We start from the raw sequence: 21,902 nt of genomic DNA on the forward strand, positions 1-21,902 counted from the left end.
AATAGTTTTCTCCTCACTACCCCTCCCTAGAGTGTTACAAAAGACAGAAGCAAACTTACAATATTCTGTGCGAAAGTTACAGAGAAATATTATAGAGGGAGACATTACAATCTAAAAATATCTGCTACCAAAACACAAGTTCTGTCCCACTAAAGAAAATTCTATATTCAATCTAAAACTTATTGAGCTTGAGCAAGTCTCCAGTTTCAGTTATTTAGTCAGTGATATCTAACTGGACGTAGACAAAAACAAACAAAAAAAATTTCAACATATATGTGGACCTAGTTAGAAAATCCACAAAATCTAAACTGTATAAAACAATGGCTGTGCCTTTGCTAGTTTATGGCTGCAAATCCTGGATAGGAAGAAAAAGAGAGAGAAATAACATACAGTCAACAGAAATGAAATTTCTAAGAACTGTCAAAGGTTGCTCAAGGAGGGGCCACATAAAAAATGATGATATCCGGGCGGAATTGGGAATTTATAATTTAAATGAGAAAACTGAAGAATACAGTGAAGAGTGGAGACAATGCCTCACACAGTTGGATGAAGACAGAATTTCAGTCATTCTAAACAAGTACAAGCCCTCAGGAAGATGGTATGTAGGACATCCAAGAAAGAGATGGAGTTAATTATATGAAGTCAGAACAGGCATACTCTAAGCCTTGAAGTGAAGAAGAAGAAGAAGAAGAAGAAGAAGAAGCACATCTTTGCGAGCTGGCCAAGATGATACAAACACTGTTGACCTTTCACATAAAAAAAATTGATGTGGTTTGTCCATCACAGGTTTGCATCAATGTACACACCCAGAAATTTAGAGCTACCAGTTTCTTTTATAGAGACATTATTACATATTTACAATGGTATGGTGAACAGCTTGTTTTAATTGCCAAAAATAGAGATTTGTTGACATTCACCTTGAGGTCCTGACCATTGAGGTATTTCATTATTTCTGTTACCCCACTAGTGACAAAAGAGTCTAGCTCCTTATATTCTCTGATATAGAATACAACTGAGATGTCCTTTGCATAGCTTATAATATCGAAGTTAATGAGTTGTGCAATGCTGTTAATATTTATGAGGAAAAGAAGGGACCGAGGATTGATGCCTGAGGTACATCAACTATTACTGTTTCAATGGTGCATTGAAAGTTCATTATCACCTAATTTGTATGTTGGTTTAGTGCAATGATTATGATTCTATCAGTGTGTAGCTAGAAGATAAAGGGATGGATCCCTGAAATGAAATAGTTTCTTTCTTTTATAATTTTTTAAATAATTATTTTTTACTGTGTCAAGGGCTTTTGGCAGGTCTCAAAAACATACCTGCAGGACACATCCTCTGCTTGAATAAGCAATACAGTTCACAGAAGAGCTGTGTAGCTGCTGTGGCTGTGCTTAGATCATTTCGAAAGTCATGCCGACAATCTATAAGCAGTTTGTGTTTCATGAAAAAGGCACTAAGCTGGGACAGGCTAACACTTTTGTATATCTTACTAAAGATGGGAATTGGTGATGTAAGCCAACAGTTGGAATATCTTCCTTGCTTCCTTTCTATACACTGGTTTGACAACACTCATTTTTAGAACAGTTGGATACATGTTTTCTTTAATATTGCAATCAATTAATCATGTAGGTAAGAGGTTTTGAGATGTCTTTTAGGCACATTTAAACACAGCATAGTAACTGCACTAGATATGCTATCCCAACCACAAGAATTTCTTTCTTTTATTTTCTTTTCTTTTAAGAATGTGTATTACCTTGCTTATTTCCTGGTCATTCAGCTCCATAACTTCAAACTCTTTACAATGCTTGAGGTGACATGAGATCTCAACCTTGTGTATCTTTACCACGTGTTAGTTGGTCAGCAGTAGAAGTGAAATAGTTATTAAAAATACTACACATAGTAATTGAGTTTTTCACACTGTTTCCAACATTATTCCTTATTTAAAATGGTTCCATGTTCATCATCTTAGGGCACTGACAATACGAGGTGCATTCAAGTTCTAAGGCCTCCAATTTTTTTTCTCCGGACTGGAAAGAGATAGAAACATGCGCATTGTTTTAAAATGAGGCCGCATTCATTGTCAATACGTCCCAGATATGGCAGCACCGTACGGCAGATGGAATTTTACCGCCAGCGGCGAGAATGAGAACTGTTTTAAATACTTAAAATGGCGACGTTTTGCTTACTTGAACAGCGTGCAATCATTTGTTTTCTGAATTTGCGTGGTGTGAAACCAATTGAAATTCATTGACAGTTGAAGGAGACATGTGGTGATGGAGTTATGGATGTGTCGAAAGTGCGTTCGTGGGTGCGACAGTTTAATGAAGGCAGAACATCGTGTGACAACAAACCGAAACAACCTCGGGCTCGCACAAGCCGGTCTGACGACATGATCGAGAAAGTGGAGAGACTTGTTTTGGAGGATCACCGAATGACTGTTGAACAGATCGCCTCCAGAGTTGGCATTTCTGTGGGTTCTGTGCACACAATCCTGCATGACGACCTGAAAATGCGAAAAGTGTCATCCAGGTGGGTGCCATGAATGCTGACGGACAACCACATGGCTGCCCGTGTGGCATGTTGCCAAGCAATGTTGACGCGCAACGACAGCATGAATGGGACTTTCTTTTCGTCGGTTGTGACAATGGGTGAGACGTGGATGCCATTTTTCAATCCAGAAACAAAGCGCCAGTCAGCTCAATGGAAGCACACAGATTCACCGCCACCAAAAAAATTTCGGGTAACCGCCAGTGCTGAAAAAATGATGGTGTCCATGTTTTGGGACAGCAAGGGCGTAATCCTTACCCATTGCGTTCCAAAGGGCACTACGGTAACAGGTGCATCCTATGAAAATGTTTGAAGAACAAATTCCTTCCTGCACTGCAACAAAAACGTCCGGGAAGGGCTGCGCGTGTGCTGTTTCACCAAGACAACGCACCCGCAAATCGAGCTAACGTTACACAACAGTTTCTTCGTGATAACAACTTTGAAGTGATTCCTCATGCTCCCTACTCACCTGACCTGGCTCCTAGTGACTTTTGGCTTTTTCCAACAATGAAAGACACTCTCCATGGCCGCACATTCACCAGCCGTGCTGCTATTGCCTCAGCGATTTTCCAGTGGTCAAAACAGACTCCTAAAGAAGCCTTCGCCGCTGCCATGGAATCATGTCGTCAGCGTTGTGAAAAATGTGTACGTCTGCAGGGCGATTACGTCAAGAAGTAACGCCAGTTTCATCGATTTCGGGTGAGTAGTTAATTAGAAAAAAAATCAGAGCCTTAGAACTTGAATGCACCTCGTATTTGTCAATTTTCAGATTGCTTTATTGCTTTGCTCTTAATCTGCTTCCTAAGATTAGTAATTTCAGTTTTAGAAGTCCTCTTTGCCACATTGTATTTTTCCTTAAAAATTAGCACAGTAGTCTCCTTATGATGCAGGTTTAGTTCATTTATATTCTACCTGAGTCTGATCAGACTTGAGAGTTTAAGTCAAGGGTTACTTCCATTAGGTAGTGTTTAACTACATTCTGGATTTCTGTGAAAGGGCAGTAATAGTCATAATGTCTCAACAAGGTTGGAAAGAATCTATCCCATTCATTGTTATATGCTTTCACTCAGTATACAGAATCACATTTCTAAATCCCATTTCTCCTCTGGTAGTTAATGACATCAACATTTTATCAATTCGAAGTTCGTTTCTGCTGAACAACCTTTCTTATTTTTGGCGGAGTTGAATTTGTGTGTTCAATCACCTGACAAAAGATGTCACAATCAAGATACTGTAATTTTCCTTATTTATAACATTTCTGATGATAAAGCATAATCCACTCTAGTGGAGCATGTACCTATTACTCTAGTGTCTGAGCTTACTACATTCAAAAGATTTTACGAGATTAGTGTATCAGTGAGTTTTAAGTGTATTTGAATTGGCAGCTATTAACGTCACGAGATATAGTACCATCATTAGGACCAGTGTGGAAAACTGTGCTACTAAATACATTACGTCAGCATTTGAAGGGTGATATACTTTATGATTAGCTAACAGAACTTTACTGTGGAGCACAACACTGGTCATTTTAACAGGTCTTTTTTGTGTACTGTTAAAAAAAATTTCTTGAACTGCTGCAGCAAAACCCTGCATCTATGGACCTATTGTTTAGGAAATTCTATTTTTAACAAGCATTTCCATTCATCCTGGCGAAACTAACATAAGAACAATGTTATTTTTCCCCACTTTTAATGAACCCCACTTTATTCCTTAAAAACAGAATTTTTACAAATGTTTTGTAAACTGAAAAATCAGTTTCTAAGTGGTTCATAACATTTTTGAGTGAGTTTCTAATCTCTCTACATTTTGTTTCACACAAGCCGCAATTTTTGTCAAAAGACATAATAAATGGTTCTACCAGTCAATAACTATGTGGATTGTAGTCAATAACTTGATTTCCTTCATAGCGATACTGGCAGATGTGTTGAAAGAATCAGAAATGAATATCAATGCAGTTCGGGTCATGTGATGTGATGTCACAGTCACTGAGTCTACAAATTACGAAGCACAAAAAGTGCAGTTATTTGTTTACTGAATGATCAAAGTTATCGATTTTACTTTTGTGGAGTTATGGCCTGCAAACATTAAAAGGAGACTATCATCCATGATGTTGGCGACAATACTAACATAGATACTTCAGACATGGCAAACAAATATGATTTAGTGCCGTCTACATGTGTGGCATATTCAAAAATAAGGAAGCATTCTTAAATGATGTAGCTAATCATTCCTATGGACCCAAATGGGAGGAACATTCTGTTGCCTACATTCAGAGATGTGAAGAATATTTTGCTAATGTAGTTTTGAGGATTGAGAAGAGGAATTATTCCTATAAGTGGAAACAAACTGCAAGAGAAAGTTCATAAAATTGAAACTGAAAATTTCAGTGGATCGAATGGTTGGCTGAATCGTTTCAGAAAAATATCATAATCTATCATTTCAAAGTGTAAATGGAGAAACTGGGGCTCTGGTCAAAGTAAGTGTAAACTATTGGAACAAAATTATATTTCCGTGATTGATACGGGACTGTGACCCCAGATACATTTTCAACAATGATGAAAACTAGCACCTTTCATAATTTACTATCGTTAAGGAAGAAAAATGCCACAGAGGTAAAAAAAGTAAAGAAAAGGTGACGACTCTACTACATGTAAATAGTGATGGAAATCAGAAGTTGCTGCCACCATTAATGCCCAGGTGTTTCCAAAACATAAAAATGCTATTTTGTACCGATGAGAACAGCAGCAGATCCTGGAGACGTCAGAAAACGCAAGTCATTTTCAGCTTGTAGGTATCAGCATGATACACTTTGTTAAAGCCACTATGCTTATGTCTGATACTGCCTGGAGTTCTGTAACAGGAGGTCTGTAACAAACAGACTCTCTTAACTCATTTCACAAAGGATGGCTGTGATATATGAGTTGCTGCTAAAGACAACACAGTTTCAGAAGAAGGATGGAGTAGCAAAACTGATATTTCTCAAAATTTAACATTCAATGACACCGTTATGATGCTGATATCCTGACTTCCATACCAGAGACTGATTCAAGAGAAATGCTTACAAAGGATCACGTGTAGGAGATGGTAGTGACAATGAGGAAGACAAAGAAAAGAAGCATGTTGCATCACATTTTGCTGCTGCTGTGCAAGCAACTGGAACTCTCAGTAATTTCTTTTCCTCTTTTAATGTAGATTAATTGATTCCAAGTTATATCAACCAGCTGGAGCAACAACTTCTTTCATTACAATGTGTTGGAAGAAGAAAGCAATAAAGCAAACAAGACTTCTTGATTTTTTTTTTTTTTTTTAAATAAAGGACTTGGGTTGCAAAAAGTATAGTAATTGTATATTTGCTGAATATAAGTTTGTGGCTCACACTATTAGTAATTTTGTAATCAAACAGTGCTTATATCACCTAAACATGCTTTAACTATGATCTCCATTGTTGTTTTACTGTATATGTCTCCTACACAAATTGCCACACCACTGTCTTTCTGACAATGCCTGAAACAACTGCACCAATAAGCAACTTTACACTATTATTTCACTAGATTTTAGACCATGTTCAGTTACTACCAACAGATGTGGTGAATGTTCCTCTATGAATATCTGCAACGAGTACAGTTTGTTGATGAGAAACTGAACATTAAAATGCATCACATTTCAAGGTGTTATCCCTTCTTGTTGATTTACTACTTTGCATGAATCACTTTTATGCAAGTAAAAAATTTTATACAAATTGTGTTAACTGGGGCTTTAGTACTGTGTTGAAATGACTTTTTACTTATTTCATAGTCTGGTTTTCTTCACATGAACAGTACTGAGCACATCTCAACTACTTCCACAAACACTAGCATGATAATACTTTCGTCCCAAAATAGCCTTGTGGCTTCAGATTAGACAATTGGATCCTCTTCCTTACCAGCTTTGTCGCACAATTCACATAACTAGAAAACTGTCTTAGCCTCTCCCTTTCTGCTTATGTGAAGCCTATGGGCTGTGTCTCCCTCACGATTCATGCAAATGTACAGTGTTTAACTTATTACACAGTTTTCTGACTCAGAACTGTAGAACTGTGCTGCTTTATTTATACAGGACACTGTGGCAAATTATGTCTCAGTCATGTTTATGATGATAACACTCATCTTAAATTTTTCAGGAAGTTTGAATAAAAATGCCTTAAGTCACAATTTTTTCATGTTCTACTAAATAACACACAATACAGTTACATTCACTGCTGCAAAATATAGATAACATTGAATTAAATAATTTCACAATGATGTTGTTGTTGTTGTGGTCTTCAGTCCTGAGACTGGTTTGATGCAGCTCTCCATGCTACTCTATCCTGTGAAAGCTGCTTCATCTCCCAGTACATACTGCAACCTACATCCTTCTGAATCTGCTTAGTGTATTCACCTCTTGGTCTCCCTCTACGATTTTTACCCTCCACACTGCCCTCCAATACTAAATTGGTGATCCCTTGATGCCTCAGAACATGTCCTACCAACCGATCCCTTCTTCTGGTCAAGTTGTGCCACAAGCTTCTCTTCTCCCCAATCCTACTCAATACTCCCTCATTAGTTATGTGATCTACCCATCTAATCATTAGCATTCTTCTGTAGCACCACATTTCGAAAGCTTCTATTCTCTTCTTGTCCAAACTACTTATCGTCCATGTTTCACATCCATACATGGCTACACTCCATACAAATACTTTCAAAAACGACTTCCTGACACTTAAATCTATAATCGATGTTAACAAATTTCTCTTCTTCAGAAACGCTTTCCTTGCCATTGCCAGTCTACATTTTATATCCTCTCTACTTCAACCATCATCAGTTATTTTGCTCCCCAAATAGCAAAACTCCTTTACTACTTTAAGTGTCTCATTTCCTAATCTAATCCCCTCAGCATCACCCGACTTAATTCGACTACATTCCATTATCCTCGTTTTGCTTTTGTTGATGTTCATCTTATATCCTCCTTTCAAGACACTGTCCATTCCGTTTAACTGCTCTTCCAAGTCGTTTGCTGTCTCTGACAGAATTACAATGTCATTGGCGAACCTCAATGTTTTTATTTCTTCTCCATGGATTTTAATACCTACTCCAAATTTTTCTTTTGTTTCCTTCACTGCTTGCTCAATATACAGATTGAATAACATCGGGGAGAGGCCACAACCCTGTCTCACTCCTTTCCCAACCACTGCTTCCCTTTCATGTCCCTCGACTCTTATAACTGCCATCTGGTTTCTGTACAAGTTGTAAATAGCCTTTCGCTCCCTGTATTTTACCCCTGCCACCTTTAGAATTTGAAAGAGAGTATTCCAGTCAACATTGTCAAAAGCTTTCTCTAAGTCTACAAATGTTAGAAATGTAGGTTTGCCTTTCCTTAATCTTTCTTCTAAGATAAGTCGTAAGGTCAGTATTGCCTCACGTGTTCCAACATTTCTACGGAATCCAAACTGATCTTCCCCGAGGTTGGCTTCTACTAATTTTTCCATTCGTCTGTAAAGAATTCGTGTTAGTATTTTGCAGCTGTGACTTATTAAACTGATAGTTCGGTAATTTTCACATCTGTCAACACCTGCTTTCTTTGGGATTGGAATTATTATTTTCTTCTTGAAGTCTGAGGGTATTTCGCATGTTTCATACATCTTGCTCACCAGATGGTAGAGTGTTGTCAGGACTGGCTCTCCCAGGGCCGTCAGAAGTTCCAATGGAATGTTGTCTACTCCCGGGGCCTTGTTTCGACTCAGGTCTTTCAGTCTCTGTCAAACTCTTCACGCAGTATCGTATCTCCCATTTCATCTTCATCTACATCCTCTTCCATTTCCATAATATTGTACTCAAGTACATCGCCCTTGTATAGACCCTCTATATACTCCTTCCACCTTTCTGCTTTCCCTTCTTTGCTTAGAACTGGGTTTCCATCTGAGCTCTTGATATTCATACAAGTCGTTCTCTTATCTCCAAAGGACTCTTTAATTTTCCTGTTAGCAGTATCTATCTTACCCCTAGTGAGATAAGCCTCTACATCCTTACATTTGTCCTCTAGCCATCCCTGCTTAGCCATTTTTCACTTCCTGTCGATCTCATTTTTGTGACGTTTGTATTCCTTTTTGCCTGCTTCATTTACTGCATTTTTATATTTTCTCCTTTCATCAATTAAATTCAATATTTCTTCTGTTACCCAAGGATTTCTACTAGCCCTTGTCTTTTTACCTACTTGATCGTCTGCTGCCTTCACTACTTCATCCCTCAGAGCTACCCATTCTTCTTCTACAGTATTTCTTTCCCCCATTCCTGTCAATTGTTCCCTTATCCTCTCCCTGAAACTCTGTACAATCTCTGGTTCTTTCAGTTTATCCAGGTCCCATCTCCTTAAATTCCCACCTTTTTGCAGTTTCTTCAGTTTTAATCTACAGGTCATAACCAATAGATTGTGGTCAGAGTCCACATCTGCCCCTGGAAATGTCTTACAATTTAAAACCTGGTTCCTAAATCTCTGTCTTACCATTATATAATCTGATACCTTTTAGTATCTCCAGGGTTCTTCCATGTATACAATCTTCTTTCATGATTCTTAAACCAAGTGTTAGCTATGATTATGTTGTGCTCTGTGCAAAATTCTACCAGGTGGCTTCCTCTTTCATTTCTTAGCCCCAATCCATATTCACCTACTACGTTTCCTTCTCTCCCTTTTCCTACACTCGAATTCCAGTCACCCATGACTATTAAATTTTCGTCTCCCTTCACTATCTGAATAATTTCTTTTATTTCATCATACATTTCTTCAATTTCTTCGTCATCTGCAGAGCTAGTTGGCATATAAACTTGTACTACTGTAGTAGGTGTGGGCTTCGTATCTATCTTGGCCACAATAATGCGTTCACTATGCTGTTTGTAGTAGCTTACCCGCATACCTGTTTTGCTATTCATTATTAAACCTACTCCTGCATTCCCCCGTTTTGATTTTGTATTTATAACCCTGTATTCGCCTGACCAAAAGTCTTGTTCCTCCTGCCACCGAACTTCACTAATTCCCACTATATCTAACTTTAACCTATCCATTTCCCTTTTTAAATTTTCTAACCTCCCTGCCCGATTAAGGGATCTGACATTCCACGCTCCGATCCGTAGAACGCCAGTTTTCTTTCTCCTGATAACGACATCCTCTTGAGTAGTCCCCGCCCGGAGATCCGAATGGGGGACTATTTTACCTCCGGAATATTTTACCCAAGAGGACGCCATCATCATTCAATCATACAGTAAAGCTGCATGCCCTCGGGAAAAATTACGGCTGTAGTTTCCTCTTGCTTTCAGCCGTTCACAGTACCAGCACAGCAAGGCCGTTTTGGTTAGTGTTACAAGGCCAGATCAGTCAATCATCCAGACTGTTGCCCTTGCAACTACTGAAAAGGCTGCTGCCCCTCTTCAGGAACCACACGTTTGTCTGGCCTCTCAACAGATACCCCTCCGTTGTGGTTGCACCTACGGTACGGCTATCTGTATCGCTGAGGCACGCAAGCCTCCCCACCAACGGCAAGGTCCATGGTTCATGGGGGGGAATTTCACAATAAGTTTCTTAAATACTGCACAGGGTTTCCCTCCTTTCATTTTTATATACACTGTTACTACCATCTACTACGACAAGATACTCGTATTTTTTAGCCGAGTTGATTCTGCTATGATATTCCCCACTAACGCAATTAACATGGCCCCAATGTTTTGAGGGTATATTTTCATAAATGTGTGTAACGGAGCCTTCCCTATGGCTGCTGGCATACAGTAGGAGTTATCTGGTGCATCTTTGCAGCAGGAAGTTCATTTACTAACCATTGTTTTCAGAATAATTTAATTATCTGGCACAAACACAATTATTTCGAACATAATTAGTGGTTTTGGTTGACATCAGTCACCCTCCAAATATGAAACACAAGCTGTGATTCAGTCCCATCACTGCAGAAACCACACTCACTCAGTGGTGGGGTTTTTCATCAGAAATAAACATGACTGCAATTTAATTAAATTATTTTCATAAAAATCAATCACTCTGGTCTCCAGCTCAATGGTGCTGCCATTCTTTACAAAATACCATTATTCATTCATTAGTTCTGTACATCTTAAAATTTCGTATTTTCTTGGACATTTAAATTTCTGCTGATATTCATTCAACAATGAAAAATGAATTGTTTGCTATGTTTGTTACACTGTACAATAAAAGGAATCAATTTGATTTCAATGAAAATTTAAATAAACAATGTCTGTCAGTTATCACTGTCTTCCACAGCCAAATTCACAAACAAAACTGAACAACCTATTTTAATTATTCAAATTGAAAAATATTTAAAAGATATAGAACTGCTTTACCTGATTCATGAGGAAATGGTGCTGAACCATGCTCAAAATTAGGTGGTGGAACACGAGGAGGGAAACCACTGGAAAAAAAAGAAGTAACTCACACACCAATAAAAATTCCAATACACATACAATTTACAATATACAATAACCATGAAAGAATATCTAGCTCCTCAAATATCATAACAACTGCAAAATGCTCTCTAGTAAGCTTTATTTGTCAGTGGAAATACTAACTGTGCATATCACTCTCACCTTACCCCACTTCTACAAAGTGTTATCATTACTTTGGTTTCCTTTTCTCTTTCTCTTCCCCACATATTTGACATAATTTCCACGAACAGGGTAACCGTATGACACTAGCTTCAGAAACTGGACAAAATTGTAATATGAGCTTGTCTGACACACACACACACACACACACACACACACACACACACACACATTTAATGTCCAGTCGATAATGATATCATTACAGACACAGCATAATCAATGATAATGGAAAGATGACACAGGAAACTGACTGTGCCCTTTTAAAGGAAACACCTTGGTGTCTGGCTTAAGCAATTTTGGGAATTCATGGAAAACCTAAAATAAATCAATCAGAAATCCAGGATGGAATAACTACAATATTATGAAAAGAATAGGTTACTACATACAATATACAGGAGATGTTGAGTTGCAGATAGTCACAAGAAAGAGACTCCTGTATAGCTCAGTTTTGAGCCAAAAGGCCATGTTCTGAAGTACAAAGCACAATTCATACACATTCACACAAGCACAACTCACACACTGGTGACCAATGTCTCTGGCTGCTGCAGCCACTGTCATTCTATTGCACCAGTAGTATGATCATTCTGGTGTAGCGCGAACGCCACAGAACCTCAGGTATCTTTAACCATAAATCATTAATCTGTAACTGTCATCACCTACTTACTATGGTCTGCATTTCCCAATATTCATATATTTATCAATTTCATCACATTTACTGAAGAAAAGTAATAGTAAAATTATTTTGTTCATCTTATCCCTTTTACACTTGCAAATTTTATTGCTATATTCTACTCCTGTACCTCTTTCAGAATGGCTACACTGTATGTCATTGGGGAAAAAAAAAAACTTGCCTAAGAGTATTACTGGAAAGAGAAATATTAAGTAGTATAACACTAAGTACAATTATAGAAAATTTGGTGAAGAATGTGCCAGTTACCCTCAAAATACCTTACATGCCATAGTTACTTGTCAAAACTGTGAGACTATAGAAGTGTACTGGATACTAGTAATTTTGAAGTAAAGGATACTCTAACAAATTAGTTTTAAAATGCCGATGAAAATACAACCATAAATGAATTTCAATTGCTGCAACAGGTTATCCCGTCATAGCAAATGGAGAGACTTGCATCCATGCAACTGATAGTCAAATTATTAATAGTTATAGGCATCCACAATCACAGATCTCTAAAATGCTCTATGAGGCTAGTCTCTGCTACTTTATCTAAAATGGGAATATTTCACAAATTAAAAATGTGTAAGAGACTGTGCATGTGGTACGGCTTCTTCTGTCTGGGCTTCATGTAAGAGTCTATAATATGGACAAGTTATGGATGTGTGTAGGATTGGGGGGAGGGAGGGTGGGGGATGGGGTGGAAGGGGGATTGTTCAAGTCCCTCCCACCCTTTTGCCATGTTTAAAATTAAAAAATCTACATCTACAGTAGAAACATACTTTGTACACCAATGTGAATGCATAGCTGATAGTACTTAGAAATTTGCCACTTGTGTGTGGGGGGGGGGGGTCTTCTTGTTCCACCATATATGTAGCATGAGAAGAATGTCTTCTTAAATGTGACTGTCTGCACTGCATTTAGTCTAATCTTGTCATTGGAGGGTCCACGGTAGTAATACTTAGAGGACAGAAATATATTTCTATATTTTTTCAACTTTTACTGCTTCCTAAAACTTCAGAAGCAGGCTTCTCAGGATAATGGCATCTATCTTCAGCTATGCCAATTCAAGTTTACCACACTTTTTGTGATACTCTCTCATGAGGAAAACAAACACGTGACCATTCATGCTGCTCTTTTTGTTACATTTGACATCCCCTTTTAGTCTTGCACAATTGAGCAATATTCTGAGATAGGATGCAAAATCTTTCCTGCAACCTATCCCTTTACTTATTTCAGTATAACAACCAGATATTTTAAAACCTTCTCAATTAAAACTTATGTGGAAGATGACAAATGAGAAAATAATGTAATACACCTACTAACAACCCTGCACTCCATAAATAATACTCATACCCAACACAAAATATTACCACTGATAAATATCTTAAAATACTCTCCAAAATCAACATGCACTTACTCAACCAGGAATTGCTAACTAGGATTTCTACACAAGGTGCACCCATTATAAATACAACAATCAGTTTGTAATATCTTCACATATACAGGCATTCACAGATGGACATTGGAATCATCGAGAGAGGGTGTCCATGCTGAATGTAATCCATAATGAGAATATTAGAACAAGATGCAGCAGAGTTGATCAAAACAACAAAACCAGTTCCTCCTATTACACAAGAAACTGAAGTTCAATACTGGAAAACCTTAGATACAAACAATAGAAGGATTAAAGACAACTGTATTCTGATTAATTGAGGCACTGAGACACAGACAGCAACATAAGCAAGACTGAACTTTCTGACAAAATCCTTCCACCACACACACACACACACACACACACACACACACACACACTCACTCACTCACTCATGTCTGAGGAAGTTTAGTATCCTGAAGTGTAACTACAAGTTCAGTCTTATTTGAATGCCTGTCTACTGTTCAACACCTCAACTTTACAGTATGTGGCTGTCTTCATTCTTTCTGGTTTTTCTTTTAAAGTTAGCTAATTGTTTAGAGGAACAGTATAAGCATGCTGTAAGACATACATGAAATTAGGAAATGGTACTTCATCACAAACTATCCAATATCATCTACAATGTATGACTATAACAAGTCACACATTTCTGGCAGTCTACAAACAATTTGCAGGCATGTTAAATAAGACTTACAAAGACTAGATTCAACAGATACCAGGCAATGTCAAATTGTGGATAGCAGACTGCATGTTAATTTATAATGGCAACAAGAAAGTGTCAGTACTAAAATGAAGGGTGAGAAGAACTAAAGCCACACCAAGCTAAGAGATGCAGTTTATTGTTTTTACCCCACTTACCCAGCAGGTGCTGGCTGACTGACGTGTGGTGGCCGAGAATGGAAGTTTCTACTGTGATCTGATGTTGGCACTGGCATAAGGCGTGGATGCATGTGTTCCACTGTTTGGCCACCAAGCCTGACATTGTTATAAGCAAGGGGTTCTCAGAGTACAGCCACAAATGCATATATAGACATACAGTTGACATTATTTTTATCTCCAGAAACAATGCTGACTAAATATTTCTTTCTTAATTAGTGTTTGCCTCAGAGAAGAATCTGTGGCAAGAGCTTTATGATTTTAAGTGTGCTTGATCATCTGAAGTTATGTTCTTTAGTCTCACTTCATTTCTAAGCAAAGTGATACATGAAATGAGTTATGAGAATGTAGTTGAAATGTCTCAGGTTTTGTAACATGTTGAAATATAGTTGTCAGTATCCTGAATGATGGTCACACTGGAATACAAGTCTAAATATACACTCATTACAGGATATGGGGCAATTTCATAATGCTATACTTTCACCAAAAGCAAATATACACAATCTTATTGAAGTTTTTATACCAATTTTAGATGCATTGATCTGTAACATGAAAGGCTGGAGGTGGTGGTAGATCAGTTCTCGCTAAAAGTCTCCAAATCATATTCAGTATTCAGATTTCAAAGACTGTAATAATCTGCCTTTTTGATTTAGTCTTTGATGCAAGAGCACAGATGAAAAATTTGTGCTTTATGAAACTTCATTCAAAGAAATTACACACTGATCAATATAATAACTGCTGTGGTCTCTTTCAGATGTTGCTGCTGATTCATGACTGAGCCAGTTATCTAAAATGTGTAAAGTTAGGTGCTGCCAGACACTTTTTTGAATGGGTGGTGGATTATCATCTCATTAGAACAGAGTTTCCCATTGTCCACTGAGAGTTGTGGTATTAACCACCTTTTCAGCATGTTCAGGTACATGTGTTGATTTGGGTGATAATGTACAGTTTCGCAGATCATCATACCCAATCACTGCGCCTATTAATTTCTCCCAATAAATGAAACATCATCTTGTAACTCACATGATTTGTTTCAGATAACCCTAAACCTGTTGAATAATTGTTCACAAAACTCTCTTTAACATGCCTCCTCTTCACAAGGCCATTAGGCTTTAGGTAGTAAATGATTTGCAGTTTTTATTAGTCCAGAAAAATTAGAACCCTCCCCCCCACCTCCCAAAAATAAATAAATAAAAGCTGTTCTGCACAATCAATATGCACAAGCCGGAAATAAATTTATTCAACATTAGGCATCCCAAGTAAGAGTTAAAAGAGTTTCTAATGGTTTCTGGCTTGTACTGAACTTTTGAGGGCTGAGAAACCACAGAAATTTTGAAACTTCCCAGTTTTTTCACTGCTTACCCCCTCTTCAGTTTTTTCAGCTGTTTACCCGCAGTTGATCGTAGAAGATTTGCAGTTTTTATCAACTTTGTGGAAAAAATAAGTAATGCTCATCTTCTAACACCTGTAACTCAGAAACGGTTACTCCAAATGAAAAATGTCATTTATGAAAGTTGCTAAGCATCAAATTCTGCATAAAAAGAGCTACTAAATTTTAAAGTTGATCACTTCTATGCAAAGACACCAATAAAAAAGTGGAAGTATTCACAGCACTAAATTCCCGCTAAAACATTTTGTGAACTTTTGTGAAAACTTTAAGGAATTGCAGTTTCTGAGGAAAAACCGAGTAGTGCCGCTACAAACCCTGAAGCATACAGTCAAGATGAATGGTGAACCAGTCCCTGTCAGTCCTGATACAATTTTAGCCAAATCCCTTTCCATATAAAGTCAACACAACAGCTAAACTATTCAATCCAGCCAATTTTAAAATCACAAGCAACACACACTTCATCCTTGGCCATGGGTCCCTCTTCGCATAGTTGTGTGGAATACTAATGAGATCTTTTCTGCCATCCTTGGAAAGTATGTGAATTACAATAAAAATCAGTTTGGGTCCAACTACAGCATACTGTCTGATGGATACACTGAGGAAGGAGTTGAGAAGAGCATAAAAATGTGCCCAAAGGGCCTGTGGTACGTTATCCACTTCTGTTTTATTTGACGAACCTTTTTGACAGGACAAAATAAATTTATAAACATGTTTCAAAGAAGGCAAGCATCCAACATGTCACGTCAGATTTCTCGGATCTCAGTGTCACTCCTAACAAGGCTGCTGAGGCAGGAGTGAAGTTAGTTTGTACACATGTAGCAGCTCGAAACCTCTGAATAACTTACACCTGTTCCAGACAGCTTTATCAAAAAATAATAACTTCAATCTGCCCTGTTTGCCTCCCATAGGAGCTACTGCTCACCAGCACTCCTCACTTTCTACTTGCACATTTAGACATGGAGGAACAATTAGCTGGATCCAATGAAATGGGGCAGGGGGGAAGGGGGGCGGATCTGATCCCACTGCAACCACCCAACCACCAGGAACTCCTCAACACAATATCCTGTATGTGCAACAAATGATGCTAAGTAGCTTGTACCTGCAGGAAAGTGTTCATAAAGTGCTTGGCTATATGCAACAATTGTAAGAGGGTTTTATGCATTAATTCTCAAAAAGGAAGAAGACACCTTCCTTAATTCTATGTATGTCTACAATGAAATTTACATTGTTGAGGAAGAAATTGATTTAGATCCCATGCCAGAAGAAGGTGGAGAATTGGAAGATGTTTCCTCTCACAGACCATCGCCCAGAATCGGTCTAATCACAAAATGGTTCAAATAGCTCTGAGCACTATGGGACTCAACTGCTGTGGTCACAAGTCCCCTAGAACTTAGAACTACTTAAACCTAACTAACCTAAGGACATCACACACATCCATGCCTGAGGCAGAATTCGAACCTGCGACCGTAGCGGTCGTGCGGTTCCAGACTGTAGCGCCTTTAACCGCTCTGCCACTCCGGCCAGCTGGTGTAGTCACACACACACACACACACACACACACACACACACACACATGCACGCACCTATTATCATTTTGGTCTGGCACGGTAATAAATAAATAAATAAATAAATAGAGCTAACTACTTAGGTAGATAGGTACCTAACTAACCTGACAATTTAGTTGGAAGAATATGGATGACACTGAGTTCGGAAGTAATTTGACTCCACAAAAAAGTCTTAGAAAGAATTTAGTACTTCAAATAATTACTCATTTGTTCCAGTATCTTTGCATAGGAGTGAGAGAATTTTAAAATTTTGGATTCTTTTCATGCAGAATTTGATGTTCTACAACTTTCATCGACAACATTTCTCACTCACTTGGAGTTGCCATTTTTGAGTTACAGGCATTGTAAGATGTGCTTCACTCACTTTTCCACCAATTTGGTAAAAACTGTCTATCTTTGAAAATCAACAATGGATAAAAGGCTGAATTAATTATAACTTTCAATAAGTTATGCTCCCTGAAATTTTGTGCTCTTTATTTTGGTATTTTGGAAATTTTCTGTACGATTCATTGTTTTCAAGTTATATGCCAAAAATTGAAAAAGGCAGCACAACCCAGAAACCATTGCAAACTCCTAACTCTGATCTAGAATGCCTTCTATCAAAATTATTTACTGATTGTGCATATTTATTGGACACCATAAATCTAATTTCCTACACTATATGGCTACATTAAGTCCCTTTACACTGGTAGTTGGTTCTCCACACTGTTTGGGCTCCACATTAAATTTCAATTTACACCATCAAGCCTGCCACATTCTTATAGATGCATCATCTGTAACAAAATTTTTTGTAACACCTTAAGACTGGCTTTGCATGAGAAAAGCAACAATAAAGTCTACATAAGTAACCAGAGAACTGTAATCACAATGTCACTTTGTACACATTCAAACGTTCAATAACTTCACTCTGTTATGTTCAGTTATGGTGCAAACATATGACCACATGAAACTGTCTAATAATGAGCAATATTCCATCTTATGAAATGAATGAAACTCCAAAATTCTATGTAACAAGTATGGTGAGCCATTTTACATTCATCATGTCCCACATAGTACATGACGTAACTCTATGACTGTCTCTCTCAAAACTACTGGTAGCATGGGATAATGCACAATACCGACATAATAGAAACTCCTCCTGAAGAGGCCATAAAGCCCCAACGGTACTGCCCAGACGCCATGTCATCCTCAGTTCAGAGGCTTCACTGGAAGCGGATACAGAGGGGCATGTGGTCAGCACACCGCTCTCCCGGACGTGTGTCATTTTACGAGACCGGAGCCACTACTTCTCAATCAAGTAGTGCCTCAGTTTGCCCCACAAGGGCTGCGTGCACCCTGCTCGATAACAGTACTCAACAGAGCAGATGGTCACCCACCCAAGTGCTAGCCCAGCCTGACAGTGCTTAACTACGGTGATCTGACAGGAACCGCTATTACCACTGCAGCAAGGCCGCTGGCATTCATCCCAGGCCAGTTGCATTAAACAGATACACTGCATCTTCCCAAGGTGAGGCATTGATGCATCCAAATAAATTAATCTCTCCAACTAGTGTTTTTCTTTGTGCATCAATCCACAAACCTCTTCAATTTAATAACATATATTTTTTTTCTGCAAGGCTGTTTTTTATTGAACAAATATGTCATAGCTGGCTAATTCTGATATCATCAACATTCACACGAGTGTACAATCAAGCATACTGTTTTAAGAATATAACAGTGTATATTCAACAACAAATGAGATATCTAGGGTGAGTCGTCAGGGTCTCCAACCCTGTAACATTATATGCTCTTACTTTTTACCTTCACAATGTTCTGCAGAGGGTAAAAATCTCCGTAGCAAAAGAAAATTCCAATACACGCTCTGTGATTAACATTGGACCCTTAAGTTGTAGGGACACATGAGCTTTAAGGCCTTAGCATTAAAAGCCAATAGACAATAATTGAAAAACTGATTTTGACATAGATTTCATTTGTCCACAGTAGATAACAATTTCAGTTTTAATAAATTCATATGTACAGCCCTAGTCTCCGGGGGGAAAAAAAAAAAAAAAAAAAAAAAAAAAAAAAAAAAAAAACAACCTTACAATTTAACAGTGTTACTGTCACGAAACATTGACTACCGTATTTACTCGAATCTAAGCCACACTTTTTTTCCGGTTTTTGTAATCCAAAAAACCACCTGCGGCTTAGAATCGAGTACAAAGCAAGCGGAAGTTCTAAAAAATGTTGGTAGGTGCCACCGCAACTAACTTCTACCGTCGAATACATGTAGCGCTACACAGGCATACTTTGTAGGCACAAAGATAAATACTGGCGCCAAAACCTCTGTGTCAGTAAATAAAATAAAATAAAAATAATAATAAAAAAAAAAAGGTGGAAGACGAGCTTTTTTTCTCTGCCCTGAGTTTCAACCACTGCATTTTCATACATTATCCAACAAAGTAAATACAAATTCCGTATTGTTCATCTTTGAATGTAGCAGAATTTTAATGTACTACGAAAATCCGACAGGCAAGAGTGTTTGGGATGTTTGTCAATATGGCCAACTCTACGTTCTGAATTTTTTCCTAGCTGTGAGAAGAGATGGTTGCTAATAGGAACCTGACGAAATGTGAATCACATGCAGTATTCTCTTCACCATAAGAAAGAATACTGATATAAACATTTTGCCATGTATTCTTTCGTGTTTGCTGCTATCTCATTTAAATCCTGTCTGCCTAATAAACTACGAAACTAGAGTGAGACAACAGCAAACACGGAAGAATATACATATCGTGTCATGTTTATATTTGTATTATTCTTATGCCTAATAGTGATACAGTCAGAAATGAAGCATGGCAATTGACTAGATTTTTAAATCTAAGATGACTCTAATTTCTGTGCAGAATTTGATGTACTAAAGAAGCGGCCGCAAAGATTTTCAAACGGAGAATAACTTTCGCCTAACTCTCGTTCAGAACATGTTCTATCATACGCAGTCTATTATTTGGTTCTTGTTAATCATTATCAAAGAAAGCAGCAGTGTAAGTAACAACAAATAGCAGTCTCTTGCCATTGTTTCGCTAATGAGACAATTCCTCTCTCTTTTTTTTAATTGTAAGCGGTGGTAGCGCGCACAAAAGCAAGCCATGCCGTGAGCGGCGACAGGCCGTAAACACGCACTATCAGAATGCGACAAACAATGCATGACACAGTACAGTAATGCATTTTCAGCTCAGAGTGACATAAACACCTGTAACAAAGAAAACGGCACTTATCAGATCAAAGCAAAATAAGCAATTGATTCAAACCAGACGAAGCATGTGAGAAAGGAAGGGTACCCGTATAAATACGGACGGAGCACCTGACGCATAGCAATGGCTACCTGGTAAAGCTTAACTGCTAAGCTTACGACTCGAACCAAACTACTGTAGCTGCATCGTCATTCATTCGACCTAAATTGTGTCTCGTATTACAATGGACCAACTTTGTTTCGATTTGGAGTTGCGGCCTAAAACTTTTCTCCCCCCTTGAATTTCGAGTCTCAAATTTCACGTGTGGCTTAGATTCAGGAAATTTTTTTTCCTTGATTTCGAGTCTCATTTTTCAGGTGTGGCTTAGATTCGAGTGCGGCTTAGATTCAAGTAAATACGGTAATCGGATAACTAGAAGGAAAAATATAAAGAGATTTCAAAACTTGAGATTCTTCAGTTTCTCAAAGCATAACTGACAGCAAAATGATTAACTTATGTGAATGGATCCTGGTGTCCTAAAGGCACAAATTTAAGCAACTGTCCACATTACCATGATCAGGGACTCTGATAAACTGACTGCCTCAGAGTGAGTGCATGGTTCTTACACCTTTCCTCATCCCTACAACTTACTGCTCTGTCGTCAGTTCAAATTTGGTGGTGCATGCTGGATATTTCCATTTGTCTCTTTCCTTTTACTAATCCAACAGAGCATGGGTCTCATGCCATATTAAGTTTGTAGCCACGCATCACAGTTGATCAGTTGGTCACTTCCTCTAATCTCAATGGATTTTTTAATGACACAGTCTTAGTATTTCGATGTCTGCACCACAACCTTAATGTAATTGTACTCCATTCAATATCATTCAGGATAAACAGTGCTCTGCAAATGCTGAAGTGGGTTGCACCTATCAGTTATGCTATTTGTGTTGACAGTAGCAATCTTCAGAGCACACTCACTCTGACCTATGCATGTCATTCCCCACTGGCAGGAGACTGGTACTTCTATAACGCAAAGTCATCATTCACACTACCAAGAAGTGCATGTGTTTAAGCTGGTGGACAGAAAACAGTCTTCAGATATGTTTTCCAAGGATTTCATCTTAATGTATTTTGTCCAGGAGGTCAGTTCATAAACACACTTGACAATAGCAACCTGGTTGTTCGCTACAATATTATATCCACTGGAAACGAAGATTAAACCACACAACAATAAACTATTTCATCATCAATTATACCAAGAGAAATTGACGAGTCTTGTCATGTCAAATCACATACCTCCAAATGGAGGGGATGTATTTCAGCATGGAAAAATTTGGCAAGTTGTGCTACCGAAGAAGTCATTTTCTGATAATCTCTGCATTCCTTGTAAGGTATTGGGATGAACACATTGAGTTTAACTTTGAAATGGCGATGCATCATATTGACTCAGTGGGAGCTAGAAGAATCAAGAATTGTGTCCGCCTAACCTTGATATGGAAGGGATACACTTTACTCCCTGGAACCTATAGGTGACAGTCAGAAAACTAGTTTGGTTCATCTAAATCTGG

General features: G+C 38.1%; 1 protein-coding gene across 4 annotated transcripts in view; it reads right to left on the reverse strand.

Annotated features, from left to right (window-relative positions):
- Positions 1-21,902, reverse strand: part of LOC126235680 (E3 ubiquitin-protein ligase RBBP6) — a 400,367-nt gene that overhangs the window by 188,764 nt on the left and 189,701 nt on the right. For 3 of the 4 annotated variants that reach the window (XM_049944411.1, XM_049944412.1, XM_049944410.1), the window contains exons 14-15: positions 14,150-14,266; positions 10,926-10,993 (exon numbers count right to left, since the gene is read on the reverse strand). In XM_049944411.1, coding sequence (XP_049800368.1) covers positions 10,926-10,993; positions 14,150-14,266 — 185 coding nt within the window. The remainder of the gene's footprint in view (positions 1-10,925; positions 10,994-14,149; positions 14,267-21,902) is intronic. The other variant, XM_049944413.1, reaches the window with a different exon arrangement.

Source organism: Schistocerca nitens, chromosome 2 (genome assembly GCF_023898315.1).
Source record: "Schistocerca nitens isolate TAMUIC-IGC-003100 chromosome 2, iqSchNite1.1, whole genome shotgun sequence".
Classification (NCBI taxonomy): domain Eukaryota; kingdom Metazoa; phylum Arthropoda; class Insecta; order Orthoptera; family Acrididae; genus Schistocerca; species Schistocerca nitens.